Here is a 15605-nt window from a genome sequence, read left to right as displayed (position 1 = left end):
CCACTGAGGTGAGATGGCCAAGAGGCCACAGTCGATTGGACTGTGGGAGCACTGAAGGTTAGCAGGACCCTCTGGGGCTAGCACGGGGTCACACAAGCCCAGGGGTCATGAACTGGGTCCGTTACGCAGGTGAGCAATGTGAGCTGTGCCCCTCCAGGGCCTGGGCAATGAGAAGGAAAGGGTCTCCCTTCTAGGCCTCCTGAGGCTCCAGAGGCTCCAGGGGCAGGAGGGAGCAGAGGCCAGGAGGCTCAGGGGTCAGGCAAGGCTGGGTGGGGCTGAGCCTGGGGCAAGTCATCCCAGGGACCCTAGTAGGCCTGGCCAGTTTCCACTGCCAGCAGTCTCAGCACGGCCGAGTGCTCCCCCAGCTTCATGAGGCGCTGTGTGGACAGGCTCACGTTTTTGGTCAGGTAGTCAACAGCAGCTGGGGAGAGAGACAGAAACTCAGATATGGAGGTTCTCTTTGAAAATTGTTCCATCCGCCTCCTCCCTACCTCCTTCCTTCTGTTCACCCACCCAACCCATCCATTTACCCATCCATCCATCCATCTACCCATCCTTTATCCATCATCCATCCACCTACCAGTCTATCCATTCAGCCATAAATCCATCTACCCACACATACATCCTTCCTTCAATCCAGCCAGCCAGCCACCCACCCACCTCTTCATGAAACTCTTTCACTCTTGTCCAATCATTCAGCAAAGCTTTACCTAACACTTATTTGCTCAGCTCTCTCATGGGCCCTGTGGGAAAGTACGAGAGGATATTCCCATTGTTGAAAAGGGAATTAAAATTGCTCTTCCAAACAGTCCTTGACATTGCCCTGCTATGGAGGCCATCTGGCAAGTCCTGCTGAGGACAGCTAGTAACGAGGCAAGCTCCTTCTGCCTTCTAATGAACTGAGTGCTCCATACAGAAGGAAGAGCAGGCTGACGGACACACAGCGAATTGAGGCCCAGTTCTGGCCACCCAGACAGGGTTGTGTGTGCATATCTGTGTAAGTGGAGTGGGATCAAGATTATCTATGTAGTCATGATGAACATCACACAAGAGCAGCACCTGCTCAAGCACATGCGCATACATGCAGGAGTCCTGTGCCCTCTTCTGAGTAGACAGACGGGGGAAGATCTGTCATGCACTGACACTGCATACAGGTGAGTGCCGCCTGAGCCAGGGACAAGCACCTGTACACGTGTATGTGCATGTGTCTGACACTGGTCCAGGTGCACATGCTTTCTGTCTTGGCTGTCCTGATTGGGCCTGTTGAGGCTGCAGCATCAATCAGTCCTGACCAGAGGCCTTTCCTGGCTCCTGGCCAAGGCCTCCTGACACACACGGCTGTAGACTCCAAAGCCAGGATCTGTCACTGTGGCCAAGCCAACACTCCAGGAGGCAGAGATGGGCAGAAACACCACCATGCCAGGAATCCTGAGGCCAGGTTCCATACCTGCCCTATCACCTGTCCAGAGAAGACCACGCTTTACATGCTGCCCCAACATAGCAGGCTCCTGCCAAGAGCAGATGGGTGGCACCCCTGGGTGGTAAGCACAGCCTAAGGATGAAGTCAAGAAAGGCAAGTGGGCAATGCCGGTTCCTGGCCCACAGAGAGGCCTTGTAGTCTGTATGATCCAGGCCTGCCACTGTTGAGTTTGCAATCTGGAGCACACAGTGTTACCCCTCCAAACCTCAGGGTTCTGGTCTGTAAAATGGGGCTACTCATAGTACTGAGGCTGCAGAGCTCCTTGGAGCTCCACAAGCCTGTGCCTGTGACCACGCTTTGTCTGGCTCATGGATAAAGAGTTTAAAGGCAGGCACAGGGACCCTAGAAGTGGGCTTGGTGGGAAAATTTGACCTCCAGTAGGTGCGAAAAGTACGCAAGGTGGCAAATGCAGACTTGCCATCCCAGCTCCTTCCTGATTGCGTGGTTTTGGGCAGAAGCTTTTGCCCTTTAAGTCTGTCTCCTTCATTTCTAAAATGGGAGAAACTAATCTGGCTTCCCCCAGAGCTGCTGTGAGGAGTCTTATTGTGAGAAAATACTTTTTAAGATGGCCGTCACAGAGCCCAGTGCAGTGGCTCAACTGGCTAATCGTCCCCCTTCAAGAGCTGATGTCTCATACGGGGGCCAGTTCGTGTCTCAGCTGCTCTACTTCCCATTCAGCTCCCTGCTTGTGGCCTGGGAAAGCACTAGAGCATAGCCCAAGTCCTTATCATCCTGCACCCAAATGGGGGACCCAGAAGAAACTCCTAGCTCCTGGTTTTGGATTGGCTCAGTTCCAGGTATTTTGCAGCCATTTGGGTGAGCGAACCAGAACACAGATAATCTGCCTCTCCTTCTCTATAAATCTGCCTTTCCAATAAAAATAAATAAATCTGTAAATAATAATAACAACAATAATAGAGATGGCCATCACAGAGGTTCAGTTGCCCTGATGCTGCCATGATGTGCCAATGTCCTGGGGTTGCTCTGGAATGTCTGAGCTTTCCAGGCTCCTGAGCAGGGGAGGAGAGGGAAGGGAAGCCCTAGCTAAGGCCCAGGAGCCACCGTCCTCCCTCTGCAGCCACCAGATCTCCAGCTGACACCGCAGAGATAGCTGCAGCTGGCCTTGTCTTGCCTGAGGCCTGTCCTTTATCCTGGAGCGAGGGCATGATGCATTCCCATCTCTGCCACCTACAGACAGACCCACCTGGGCACCAGAGTCCACCTGCCCAGAGGCCTCCCTCTTGGAGCGAGGAACCAGAATGGGAAGAGCAGGTGCTAGCGTTTACAGAGTTCCTAAGTCCTTCTGGCTCTTCTTTCCCTTAATATACACGGCAGTCCTTGAGGCCAGAAGCACTGACAGGCCCATTTCCTGGAAGCTGCCCTGTGTCTGACACTCTACTGATAGCTGCTACCCAGACCTGCAGCCTGCATGGAACAGCACCTGGATTATGCATGACACCGAGGCTGCACAAAGGTCTCTGTACCTCAACTCTCAATGGGGGCCATTTACTCTCCAGGCAAGGTCGGAGATCCTATCCTCATCACGAGAGGCTGTTGTGTGCCTCCTCCCTAAGTCCTCCACGGGCTGTGCTTGCGGGTGGGGTTGAAAGGACCGGTTTTGGGGAAAATGTGCATGAGGGATGAGCACTCGCTGAGTGCCAGGCTGAGCCAATCCCATTTGACTCTTCCAACAGCCATGGGCTTCAGGCCTGAGGGTGCTCACTGCGCACGAATGGAAACTGAGACCCCGAAGAAAGCCAGTCCAGAATCCCGCCCAGCACTGCTGCAAGGAGGGGCTGTATGGATGCTGCTTGCGCCTCGCATCACTCGGTGTGTCCCCTCTCGTGCCTCTCCCAGACACCTGCCATGGCCCAGTGCACAGTAGGAGCTTGTCTTCACCCTGTCCAGGTACCTAAGAAAACACCAGGAAGCCTACCTTGGCTGGTGACCCTGCCAACGCCAAGGTCACACGATGGTCACAGGGCTTACCTCTCCCCACCTTGGAAAGGACGAGGTGGTTGAGGGTCTGCAAGGGACAAGGCTGTGACATCTCTTATCATAACCACCACCAGTGGCCATCCCTGTCCCTGTGTCCCTGCATGTCCCCTTCTCTGCTCGCACCCGTGTCCGGGTTCTAAACATCTCAAATTAGATTACGCAGGAGGTGGCAGGAGATATGGCGGTGATGCCAAGCAGTAAACAAACCTCGGCCGTCAGCGCCTCGTCAGTCCGCGGCCCCTGAGGGGGACTCTTCTAGACACAAACTCTTATTAGACTTGGCAGATCTATTAACATTCTCTTCACACTTCTGCGTCCCATCAGTCCCATCATTAGCACAGCCCCGGCCTCTGGGAACACCAGGACCATACTAATCTGCCGGGTGCCCCGTCCCTGGCCCCCCACCCCTCCCAGGAGCAGGCAGTGACAGATGGTCAGACAATGGCCAGGGCAGGAAAAGAAGGAGTGAAGTAGTTCTAGGGAACCAGAGGGGCCCAGAAAAAAGGGGAGGACCCTTTGGCCAGAGCCTGGCCCATGTATTTGCTCGGTCTGTGGCCCCGTGTGGACCTGGGCTGCAGGTGTGGCTGTGAACTCATTGATTTGTGCTGTTGTGTGTCCTCAGGCACGTGACCGCTCTGTGGGTCCCCTACATCCTCTGCCGTGCAATGGCAGCAGCCACAAACACTGCCAGGCCAAGCTCAGAGTGGGTGTCCAGGAGGCAGGTGTCCTTGCTTCCACACCCATATGTTTTGTGTGTTTGAATCTTACACATCTGTACGTACACACACACACACACACACACGGGTGAGGGCTTACCTGCATCCAGCTGCAGGTAAAGCGATGAGCACAGACCCACATGTGGGCAAGTACAGGTGTCTCAGTAAGGGTCTCACACAGTCTGTTTTGGCTGCAATATCAAGTGAGGGTGGCTCTAAGCCCACCACCCCTGGCTGTGGGGCTTTGGGAAAGCTGCCTAACTCTCCCACACTCTAGTTTTGGCATCTGCCCAGAGTTTTTGAGAATCACAGTGATGAAGGCCATGTCTTTTGGCCAGTGCTCCTGGGGCTAAACTGGAGTCCAGGACAGCTGTAAGCAGGTGAGAGGGGGAGCCTGCATCTCTTTGGGAAGGGTTAGAGGAAGTAGCCCAAGTGCAGCTCGGAGCTCTCTCTGGAGGAGCTGGGGGGCAGGGGTGGAGCTGGAGGAGAGTGAGAGGAAGAAGAGGGCTGGAGGAAGGTACAGGAGGGGAGGGGAGCTGAGGCCCAGGAACTTGTGCCCTACTCCTCCAGCTAATGGGAACAAACACTCCTTTCTCGCCTCCTGGGCCCCTTCCCTGTTTGATCCCCTCCCCTGCCGGCCTTTGCTGACTTTGGGGTTAATTTTATTTCCGAATTGGGCAGGGCTCCTGGTGTGACTAACGCCTGCCCCAGGCCTGCTGCCGCTGGAACCGCTCTCAGTCTTGATCAAGAGCATGTGTGTCCCGCTGCAGTCTGGACACATGGGCGGGGTCAGGGGGTCGCCCGGGGCCCTAGGACACACTCTCATGCGCCCTGCTTTCAGACAAGCATGCAGACCTGTGCTCCCCCCTCCAACCCTCACACCCCTGCTGCTCGGGCTGTACCCCTGAATCACTGCCCACAGTGCACCTGACCATCCACACACACATACACATTGCAGTCACTGCCAGCAATGTGCATGCCTAAACACACATTTACACACATGTACATACACTTGTTATACACAGCTACACATGCACACCTATGCCAAATACATGCATCCACGCATCCACAAACATACACCTGAAAACATTTTAACATACTCCACTGCCACAAGTGTGCACACATACATTCATATAAAATCCCGTACAGACAACCTAGGTGAGCTATGTTCATGTATCAATAGTCTATATGCATATTTCTACACAGGACTGCCACATCCCCCACACAAATGCTCACCTCTCTGCAAAGATGTTTGCCAACACACGCATGCTAGTTGCTCAGACACACCACATGCACATGGTGTGCGCAGACACAAGTCACCATACATTCATAACAGACACCACTCTGCACACGAGCAAGCATGCCCAGGCACAGGGAGGGTCCACACACACACGCAGCTGGGCAGTGCAGGCCCACACAGCTGGCTCTCATTTAGCCATGGAGGCCAAGGTCATGTGAGGAAGAGATGGAGAGGGGTACAGGAAGCAGAGGTCGGAGAGGTCAGGCCAGGGCTGCGGCTGGAGGAGAGGATCCCCCAGGCTTGGAGGCCTCTTCCCACTCCCCGTGTGCCCTTCAGATTAGTTTGACACCAGCAGGTGAGGCCTCATGTGGAGGTGGGGCAGGAGGGTGCCCTCTGGCTCTTGCTCCCCCATTGCAGGCCTGCCTTGCTGCCCTTCCTCCAGCCTTTGGTCTAAGGGGCTGTGGGCCTGGCCTCCAGGCTGGTGCCAAGCGGACAGCAGCTGGAATGAGCGAGTGAGGCCACTGCAGGGTCTGGGGAGATCGCAGGCTCAGGCAGTTAAGCACAGAGCTCAGTACTCAGAACCACCCAGCAAAGCTGAACTGGCGAACACCACCAACCAAACTCTGAATGTTTGTTTAGGTTGTTCTAATTTGAATTTTAAAGCTGCTCTTCAATTTAGCCATTTCGTGGTTGGGAAACTCAGAATTCTATTTTGGAAAAACTTGGGTGTGTCAATGTTGAAATTCAGAGTCTGAATTCCAATGGGCTGTAAGTGTAAAACACACACTGCTTGTCAAACACATTCATTCATTCATTCCATCCACCCAGCCAGCACAAAGAGCAGTGGGTGAAGTAACTCATTCATGATTTCATATTGAAGTGATCACTTTCTGGATATATGGGATTAAATATGACATGTTAGTAAAAGTAATACCACTTGTTTCTTTTTTTTTTTTTTTTTTTTTTTTTTTTTTTTTTTTTTTTGAAAAATATAAAATTTTAATAAAGGCTACATCTCTTAATTACAATAATTATTGTACCAAGTAATTCTCCTTAAATGAACTCTTTATAATGCATAATTTACAGTATAAGTAGAACAAAATGCCATGACAAAAGTCATTGAGTACAAGGCTTGTAATAAAAAGGCATAAAATATATTTATACATAAGCCCCTTTTAAAAACCAAGGGAAAGCTGGAGCCCTACAATATAGGGCGACACACGGAGCGGGCCCCGTGCAAGTACAGGTACTGTACTGGTTCAAAGTCAAGCACTAGAGATAGTGGATCGATATCTTTTGCCGTACACTATATACACACACACGTATAAGTACAAGGACCGATGGCAAACAGAATGTACACATAACTTAACACAAAAATCCAAACATCAAAGTGAGGGTGTCTGCAGGAAGGTGCCGCTGGGTCTCCCCCACAGCCGCTCATTTCTTGGGGTGGGAGGGAGTGTAGTTTCCTGGATAGCTGTTGTCCAAAGACTCATTTAAAAGAAGAAGAAGAAAGAAAAGTCCGTGGGAAGAAAAAGCAATTCGATCAAAGCGCAAGCTTGAACCACAAGGAGGTGACGCCGGGACCGCCTCAGTGACCACGCCCTGTGCCAGCAGAGGGGCTCGAAGACACGATGCCTTGGTCACAGGACGACACTGGGGAAACCCCCACCTACACAGACACTCAGTGAGGGCCCCCACTACACGCGCTGGATCAGGCCAGCCAGCGAATGGCCATGACACTGCCGACGGTCAACCCTGGAGACTGCAATGATGACATAGCAGCAGCATGAAGAGACGGACTGCGTTCTGCGGGTCAGCGGCGGGTACCCTTTTCTGACAGTCTGTCTTCACTGGGAGAAACGCAGGCCACGCCTCTTTACTGAAGAAATCGCCAACATCCTTTGAGAGCTCAGCTCCCAAGTTTCGACGGAACAAATAGGACCTTCTCTCTCCCCTTCCACGAGTAAAGCAGCATATCCATAAACGGGGGCAGGGGAAGCAACCGCTCAATAAATATCAGAAAGGACTTCTGTCCGGGTAAGCTGTACACAGTTTCTCTTAGTTTATGGATTTCAGATCCCTAGGGAGTCATATATTATGTATGGCAGTCTCTCTAATGGTCAGCATCTTCCACAGCCAAGAGTGGTCATGGTTTTAATAAATAGTTCAGGCTTTTCTTCTCTCAAGACCCAGTTCGTGAATCCTCACCACCAGCCTGCCTCGCCCTCCTGAAGGCCCCCATGGCCAAGGCCTTCCTAGGCTCTGTCTTCCTCGTGGGCTGTGTTTTCCTTCCAAGTTGTTCTAGGGCCGCCGCTCACGTGGCCAGCAGCTCGCGGGAGCTGGGGCTGCAGGGCTCGCCAGAGCCGAGCGCAGCCCACGGGCTCAGTCGATCCTCTCCACCTTGCCCAGGATCCTGCCTTCGTACATGGGGAGCACCGTCTCATCATCCCAGACCTCCTCGAAAACTGCTCCGCAGGCAAACTCGTCACTCGCTTTTTTGAAGTAATACCTATAATTTCCCTTTTTGCTGAGCTGCTCTTTGAAGTGGCCTAATGTCAAGCTCTGCGCCTTCAGCATCCTCCGGTACGGAATCTCTTCTCCACAGAAAAAGTAAGTGACGACCAACTCACTGGCCTGGAGGGCGTGGACGCCTGCCGGCTTCTTTGGCTCTTTGTGACGCTGCTTTGGGGGCTTCGACACCTCAGCCAGTCTACGGCAGGCCTCTTCCAGCTGTGCCAGAGTATTGGGTGGAGTCAGGGGCGGCATTGCAGGGTCTTGGGTGAAGGGGTGGGCACGGGGGGTGGTGCGGGGATGCCCACCGCTCCCCCACAGATGGTGCCGGCTGATTCGTTCACCTGGGGACCCTCGGGCAGACTCCAAGGGAGAAGCCTTTTTTGTGCTTTGGGCACTATGAGGCTTGGGCTTGTTCTGGCGTTCACTCTCCAGCATCCACTGCCACACATCCTGCGACCTGTCTCCTTCCTCGCCAGGAAGCTGCAGGGTCCCAGCTCCACCGGGGGCCCCTCCTTCCCTGGCCGGCAGGGCCAGGCCGGGCTCCGTGCCTTTCCCGCTTCGTCTGGGCAAGGTACTGCCTCTGCTGCCACCAAACTGTTCCCCGGGCATGGGCTCTGGAGCCTTGGGGTGGCCCCTGCCCTTGGGGTAGCAGTAATACTCGGGGCTCCCGGGGCAGAGGCAGCGCACTCTCTGTGTGGCCTCGGCCTCAATCTCCTCCTTGGTCTTGGGGCCGCTGTGGTGGTGGATGTAGTGGTGGTGGACGTGGTTTGTGGTTTGCTTGGTCACGAAGCCCTTGCCGCCGGGCAGTGGACAGGCCAGGGTTGCGGTGGTGGTGGCAGCAGTTGGGGGCAGCTTGCCTCCTGGCGGGAGCAGGGGGTGGTATGGCTGGTGATGGTGATGGTGGTGGTGATCAGGGGAGCGGGAGCGTGGGCTCGAGCGGCCCACGCCGGGAGACTGGCAGCCGGGGGTCTTAAGAACCCTGGACAGGTGGTCGTCCAGGATTGTCTGGGGGTCCTCCTCGTAGCTGCCAGAGGGCAGCAGGGACAGGGCGTGCTGGGCTGGCACGCCTTCCCGCGAGCTCAGTGCTAGCTCGGACGCCTCCTTCTCTTCATCCTCGCGGATCTGCTGCAGCCGCTCCTCCAGGCTGTGGCGGCTCTCCAGCTCCAACTTCAGCTTCTCCAGCCTCGAGATGAGCTCGGCTGCGAAGGCGGCGGGTTCCACGGGGGTCATCTCCTTGGGCAGGCGGTGGGTTCTCGGGAAATGAGGTAGAGACACTTGGCCATTGGCCTTTACACTGCGATGCATCTCTCTCTGGAGCTGTTTCTTACTTCCCATGCGATAAGGAGGGATCCCATCTACACTGCTGTCCGTCATGGACATGGAGTCGTCGGTCAGAGCGTCACTCGAGATCTCGCTGTCATTGGCACTGGTGGCTGGTGCAAAGACGTAACCAGAGCCTACGTGATAGGGATTAGCAGGATCGCTCCTCTTGAAGGACCTGTATCCGCTCTCAGCCGTCTCCGTGGACCTCACGCTGGCTGTAGCCCTCAGAGTTTTGCTGGACAAGCTGACCACGGTGGGGGGCAGTTTGCACTTGAAGTCGGCACAAGTCCACTCCTCCTCTTCATTCAGGGTGGGCAGGTAGCCGCACAGGACCTTGAGGCTGCCCAGGCCCCCGTGGCTCAGGCAGGCGGGGTTCTCCCCGCCACTCCTCACGTACTCCAGGTAGATGTCCGAAGTCAGGAAGACCTGGTAGGCGTTGCCCTCCATCACTGACTGGATCTCCGTCTGTGCCTGGTCGAACATGACGGAGTCGATCTGCTGCTTCTTGATGCCATCTCGGATGTAGGTCTTGGTGGCGGGCCTCAGCTGCTTGGACACAATGCTGTTGTTCTCGATGTACCTCTTGTAGATGGCTTTGGCCACCCGCAGGGTTTTGGTATCCTTGAGGTCCATCTGCCTGAACCCATTGCAGGCAAACCAGAAGTCCAAGGTATCCACACATTTCTCCCTCTCCAGGAAAGTCCGGAAGAGGTACGCGCCGTCCTGATCGCCCAACAAGCAGTGCAAGGACTTGGTCCACCTGGTCAGGGGGGAGTCGGGGGACGCCCGCCCCTCGGGCTCTCCCAGCCCGTCTTCATTCCGCCTGGTATTAGAAGACACAGGCATGGGCTTGGTGACGCGGCCCTTGCCTGCCCCAAGCTGGCACGGCGGGGTCTCCCCTTCTTCTCCAGGCACAGGGGGCCGCGGGGCATCCTCCCGGAAGCTGCTGCTGGGGTCCGGGAGGCGGCTCACCAGCACAGCACCACTCATGGTGAGGGCGCGCTGCTCACCACGAGTTGGGGATTCTTTCTGCTTCTTCCAGTTCTTCTCAGCAATTGGCAGTGTAGTGTCTGTCTGCCTCTCTCTCTCTCTCTCTCTCTCTCTCTCTCTCTCAAGTCAGCAGGGGCTCATCTGAGTCTCCTCTCTCCCGGAACCGCGAATTCTCCGAAACCGGATCAGAGGCCGCCTCACGCTCTTACCGCCTGTGCCTTGAATCCCAAACTCTACCGTTCTCGAGCCCATCTTTTTCTCCCCAAAAGAAAAAAAGTCCTGTCTGACCAATAAACAGGCCGCTCTCCCTGGCACAGCAAGGATCAAACTCAGGAGGGTAGGGGCGGGCCAAAGGACCAGGCGCGCGACCCCGGCAGGGTGCCGGGGGCCTCAGGACGGGGGCTCAGGTCACAGGGCTGGGCAACGCAGCCCGCGGAGTGGCGGCGCTACGGATAGCCCGCTAACCCTGGCGCAGGGGAGTTGGGGGCGGCCCCGTTACCTGGAAGACGAAGGCCGCTGAGGCCGGGTTCTCATCTCTTCCAAGTCCCACCGGTCTGGGTCCCCGACCCCATCCAACTCAACGCCTCCAGAGCTCCGGCTCCAGACCAGAACACAGAACACGGGGCCCAGAGCCCCCCAGGACGCGCGAGCGGCGCCCGGAACCCGGGGCGAGGGGTCGGTCCCCGGCGCCGAAAAACCACGGAAAGCGGCAGCCTGGTCCCAGAAATGGCGACGCGCGGAGTCTCCAACCTCTCCGCTAAAGGCGCCGGAATGGCCAGGGGCGCAGGGCCCGGGATCGGAGGACGATCCGGGGGGCGCGGGCAGCAGGGCTTGGGCCGGTCCTGCGCGTAGACTGCCACTTGTTTCTTCTTACATTTTGACATGTGGTCACAGGAAAATGCGAAGTGATGTTTCCACGGGAATCCAAAGGAAAAGGAAAGGGACCTGGCTGAGAAAAGGGACCTGGATGCTCAGCTCAGTGTCATCTTGGGCTAAGTCTGTCTCCTATCTGGATTTGAACTTCCCCATCTGCAAAACAGGCGCCCACACCCTAACACCAGACTGCTCTCTCTAGAAGTAAGCAGGAGTCCTTGGAATGAGGGAGGGGAGTGGTACACTCGGGGCCGTTGGCACTCACTCTGGCCATACTGGCCGTACTGGCAGCCAGCCACGGGGTCCACACTGTAGCCGGTCGTGCTGTAGGTGGGTGGGCCATAGGACTGGGAGGTGGGCAGGCTGTCTCCAGGCTTGATGGAGTCGGCACGCTGGCTGCAGCTGGCCGAGATGGAGGTGGCCGAGTACAGACCGCTGTGCAGCGGGGAGAGGGAGAAGTCGGCCTGCGGCTGGGGGGCCACGGCGCCAGGGTTGCTGAGGATGCTCATGACCTGCAGGGGACATAGGGTCAGTGTCGCAAGGACGAGCCTGTGGACAGGGTCAGGCAGCCCTGAAGCAGGACTGGGCCTGCTTCTTCCCTCCAGGTCCCTGCAGTATGGGGAGGCCTCAGTTTATCTGTTCTGTAAATCCTACGCAAGAGGCAGTCACTGGTCTTCAGCATTTCTCCTGCCCAAGTCCTGACCCGTGGGGCACCCCCTCCACTGGTTGCCCTCAGGTGCCAGACCCAATTTACTCCCTTATTCCCCAGGAACTGGCCCAAAGGTGCATCCTGAATGAACGAACAAATGCATTGCCTGCATGCATGACCTGCATAAGTAATGGTACCTTTGCCCTCAGTTTGGGAGCTCTCCTAAGTCAGAGAACTGTGCCTCCTCCACCAGACTGGGGTGTCACCCTCCTCCAACACACATATTAGAGTAGGATTCTGGATCTTCCTGGCTCTACCCCTTTCCTGTACTAGGCTAGCCCTGCTCTCAGCGTCTCCAGATGTGCAGCTTCCAACAAGCACCAACACAAAGCCAAGGTTGTCCACCCACCTCCCACTATGCTATCAGTCCTGATGTCAGTGGCCATCAGACGTAGCCACAGCCAACAGGACCATGCCATCAGTAGTGGCGATCTGGCTGCCAGGCCAAGGCTCGTCTTGAGCAATTCATCTTGAAAACCAGGCGCTGGGACAGGGAGGCATTCACTTCCTCATTTAACAAGCACGCACACAGGGTGACCATGTCCTCAGCCTCAGACCCAGAGTCCCAGGGACTTCAGGAAGAAGCAAGCACACTGTCTGCCCTCAGTGGAGGAGCTGAGCAGATCCACATCTGGTAGGTGAGACCCAGGGTTGCTCTCTGTCCATCCTGTGGGTTCAGAAAAAGCACCTGCAGGTGGCAGCAGCCGGTGAGCTATGCGGGAGGGGTGTGGGGAAGACAGCTGGCCATGGCCATCCAGCAATGACGCTTCCACTGCCCAGAGTTCCCTGTCCACGTTCTCCAGAGGCCTGGCCTGGTCGACATGGATTCTCTGGGGAAAGCTCTTCCACTTCCTCTCTGTGGATATTCCTAGTATCATGGGGACCTGAACCCCACATATGCTGGCGAGGTCTTCAACGTGGCGAGGTGGCAGTTTGGTGAGGGGACAGCCATGTGTGAAGTTCAGATGGCACTGGGCTCTTTCTACCATCTGCATTGGAGGTCCTCAGCCCAGGAGGCTGCTGGGGGCCGGTAGGAGGGGCGGTATGAACAGGAAGGGGAAGGGAGGATCCCAGAGGCATCTCAGTGATCTAATATCACCCTGGGGCTTAGGAGACAGGTTCCCAGGCTAGACCTTCCTTCCTACCTAAAGTGATAAATCAACACTCAAGCAACACTTCATCTCCCATAAACTCAGACCCCACCATCCACTCATCGGAGACCTGGGCCCTGAGAGCCTGGGGAGAACACAGGGGTCCCATTTCCTAGCCCTCAGGATCACGGGGCAAGGGACTCGAGCCCTTGCTCCATTTTTCCCACCTGCTCATTGCCAAAACGTCAAACTTACAAGCGAGAAAGGGAGAGGAATAAGGGAGAGGATGCAGGAGTTAGCTCTGAGACAGGCTGCAACCAGTGCCCAGACCAGCACCCAGTCTGAAAGACAAGGACCATTATGGAACTGACATCCAACCTGACCCCATCCCCCAGGACTTACCCAGGGCTCTTCAGAACCTTCCACGAGGATTTGATGTAGTCTGCCCTTGGCCTCCTACCCCAACCTCTGGCCTCCTACCTCCAGCTCCACCTCCCTCCTCTGCACTGCATCTGAGCTGCACCAAGCCACATGCTGCCTCCTGCACTCTCATGCATACTCATTCAACAAACACTGCACGGAGGGTCACTTGCACCAGGCCAAGGACAGGGCCGGACCTTGAGTTCTCTAATGGCAGCGTGGAGCTGGGTTTCAGCCACAGCTGCAGCCTCACGACCTGTGCTGTGTCTGCCAGGGACAGTGAGCTTAAGAAAGCTCTGCCACCTTCACGCATATTCATGAAACAGGTGTTTGTGAGCAGGTTTGATGCACCATTGAACTGGTCACAGAGGATACAGCAATGAGCGAGCCCAATTGCACATCCTCCTAGAGCAGGAAGCTCTACAAATAAATGGCCATTTCTGATCCTGAAAAATACTAGGGAGGAAAAGTAAGGGGATGTGGAATGGGGTGTTGGAGGGGGAGTTGGGCAAGGGAGAGGAGACGTTCAGCAGGACTACAAAGAACCAGCCACAAGTTTCCAGGCAGGCCAATCAGCAAGTGCAAAGGCCCTGAGAGGGGAAGCAGAAGGTCAAGGTTCAGACCAAAATCCTGGGTGCTGCAGGCCTCCCACAGTCCTCTGTTCAAGCTCTGGAGACCTTGGTCCTGGCCACCACAGGCCAGTTCCTGAAGAGCTCAGGTCCAGGGAGCACCTCCTAGAATGGGATTTGTTCCATGGGCTTTGTCCTGGAACACCCAATCAGCTCCACATCTGGGTCGGCATGAATGAAGATGTGTGACCTAGGCCATGAGGTGTTCAAGTCCCTGGAGGCCTGAGGACACAGCAGCTGGCTTTCTCCCCACCCTCCGGTCTCCAGCCAGAGTGCCACCAGCAACCGGGACAGCCACCACCAGAGACTGAGGCACAGGCTCATCTGGCATCACACAGGTGTGATGAGGTCGCCCAGGCGTCCTAGAGCCCCACCCCACCCCACCCCACCCCACCCCACCACAGGCTGCCAAAGGCCGGCCCAGCCCCGCAGGCCCCAGCTAGGCACCCACATTCAGCCCTTCTCGGGGTCTCTCTGCCTGCAGATGCAGGAAGCTTTTGGCCACGGGAAGGGGCCCAGTTGAGGTCTGGGGCCCGCAAACTTTTGAACTTGAGGAAGTCCTGGTCTGTTGTGGTCAGCCACCCCCCTCAAGAATGCTCCGGCCTCTCCCCAAGTGGGTCTGCTGTGTTCCCTGTGACCTTGCTCTCACTAATGTATTACTTCTTGCTACGTTACGGTTACTAGCTCAAAATCAATACCGACCTCCACATCTGTAAGGTTTTATCTGAAGGCAAATCTCAGGCCTGTCTGTCAAGCTGACTGACAGCCATCCCTTCCTCTCCTTTCCTCCACCCACCCCCTCACCCAGCCCCCAACCCCTTCCTCCCGCTCTGCCCCAAATCAGTCCCAGCCTCAACCAGACTAAATCATTGAGGAGCGTGGGCCCCACCCTCCCTTCTGCCCGCAGCTGGGGAGAGGCTAGCAGGTTTCAGGGGTGGAGCCCCCTTGCACAGCCCCTGCTTGCCTGCGCACTTCCCTACTTTAAAAGAAGGGGATCGAGAAATGTAATTAATTTCCTCTGTTCCTGAGCTGGCCCTGAAGTCCTGGGACCCAGGCGGCTGAGCTGCGGGATCTGCACCCTCTGTGATAACTGAGCGCAGCTCTGGGAGCACGGCAGCAATTAGAAGAGGCGATCACCATCACCGGGGCTCCGTGGCAGGGGCCAGGTGGGCGGGGGTCGCAGCGGGGTGCAGAGTGGGATGGGGAGCGGGGGTGCAGGGGCTGGAGGCCACGAGGTCAGGATGGCGGGACCTCTCTGGGAACAGGGCCTGAAATAATGAGATCAGGGATGTCAGGATCAGCTGCAGGTCGGGCTCCCATCCCGACACTGCCTAGCATTGGGGGGAGTGGAGAAGGGTTTACTCTGAGGTTCAAAGAGACACAGCAGAGGACACTGGGCCATGCAGTACAGATGGGGAGTGGGGATGTCTCGTGTTGGCATCTGTGTTCTGCCATTGACCAGCTGGGACCCTGAACAATTACTGGAATCCCTGTGCCTCAGTTTTCTCATCTGCATGATGGGAATGATTCTCGCTGTAGCCACCTATAACCTTACTATAAGGGCTAAATGAGCAGATGCGCATAGAATGTTAACACAGTGTCGGTGCCACATTTGTTCC

At 56.0% G+C, this 15605-nt stretch overlaps 2 protein-coding genes across 2 annotated transcripts in view; both read right to left on the bottom strand.

The window, feature by feature from the left end:
• Positions 1 to 305: 305 nt before the first annotated feature.
• The window catches only part of LOC131478262 (paired box protein Pax-7-like), a 44485-nt gene continuing 29185 nt past the window's right edge, over positions 306 to 15605 (bottom strand). The window contains 2 exon segments of the mRNA XM_058656725.1: positions 306 to 421; positions 11403 to 11649. Of these exon segments, the coding sequence (XP_058512708.1) occupies positions 306 to 421; positions 11403 to 11649 (363 nt within the window).
• On the bottom strand, positions 7820 to 11107 carry LOC131479532 (axin-2-like). The gene is made up of 2 exons (XM_058660633.1): positions 10764 to 11107; positions 7820 to 10418 (listed from the first exon to the last, which is right to left on the bottom strand). The coding sequence occupies exon 2, from the start codon at positions 10262 to 10264 to the stop codon at positions 7820 to 7822; it is 2445 nt and encodes an 814-aa protein (XP_058516616.1). The 5' UTR covers positions 10265 to 10418; positions 10764 to 11107.

This window comes from Ochotona princeps, chromosome 2 (genome assembly GCF_030435755.1).
Source record: "Ochotona princeps isolate mOchPri1 chromosome 2, mOchPri1.hap1, whole genome shotgun sequence".
NCBI classification, from domain to species: domain Eukaryota; kingdom Metazoa; phylum Chordata; class Mammalia; order Lagomorpha; family Ochotonidae; genus Ochotona; species Ochotona princeps.
The sequence above is the reverse complement of the archived record's forward strand: the minus strand, read 5'-3'. Positions and strand labels throughout refer to the sequence as shown.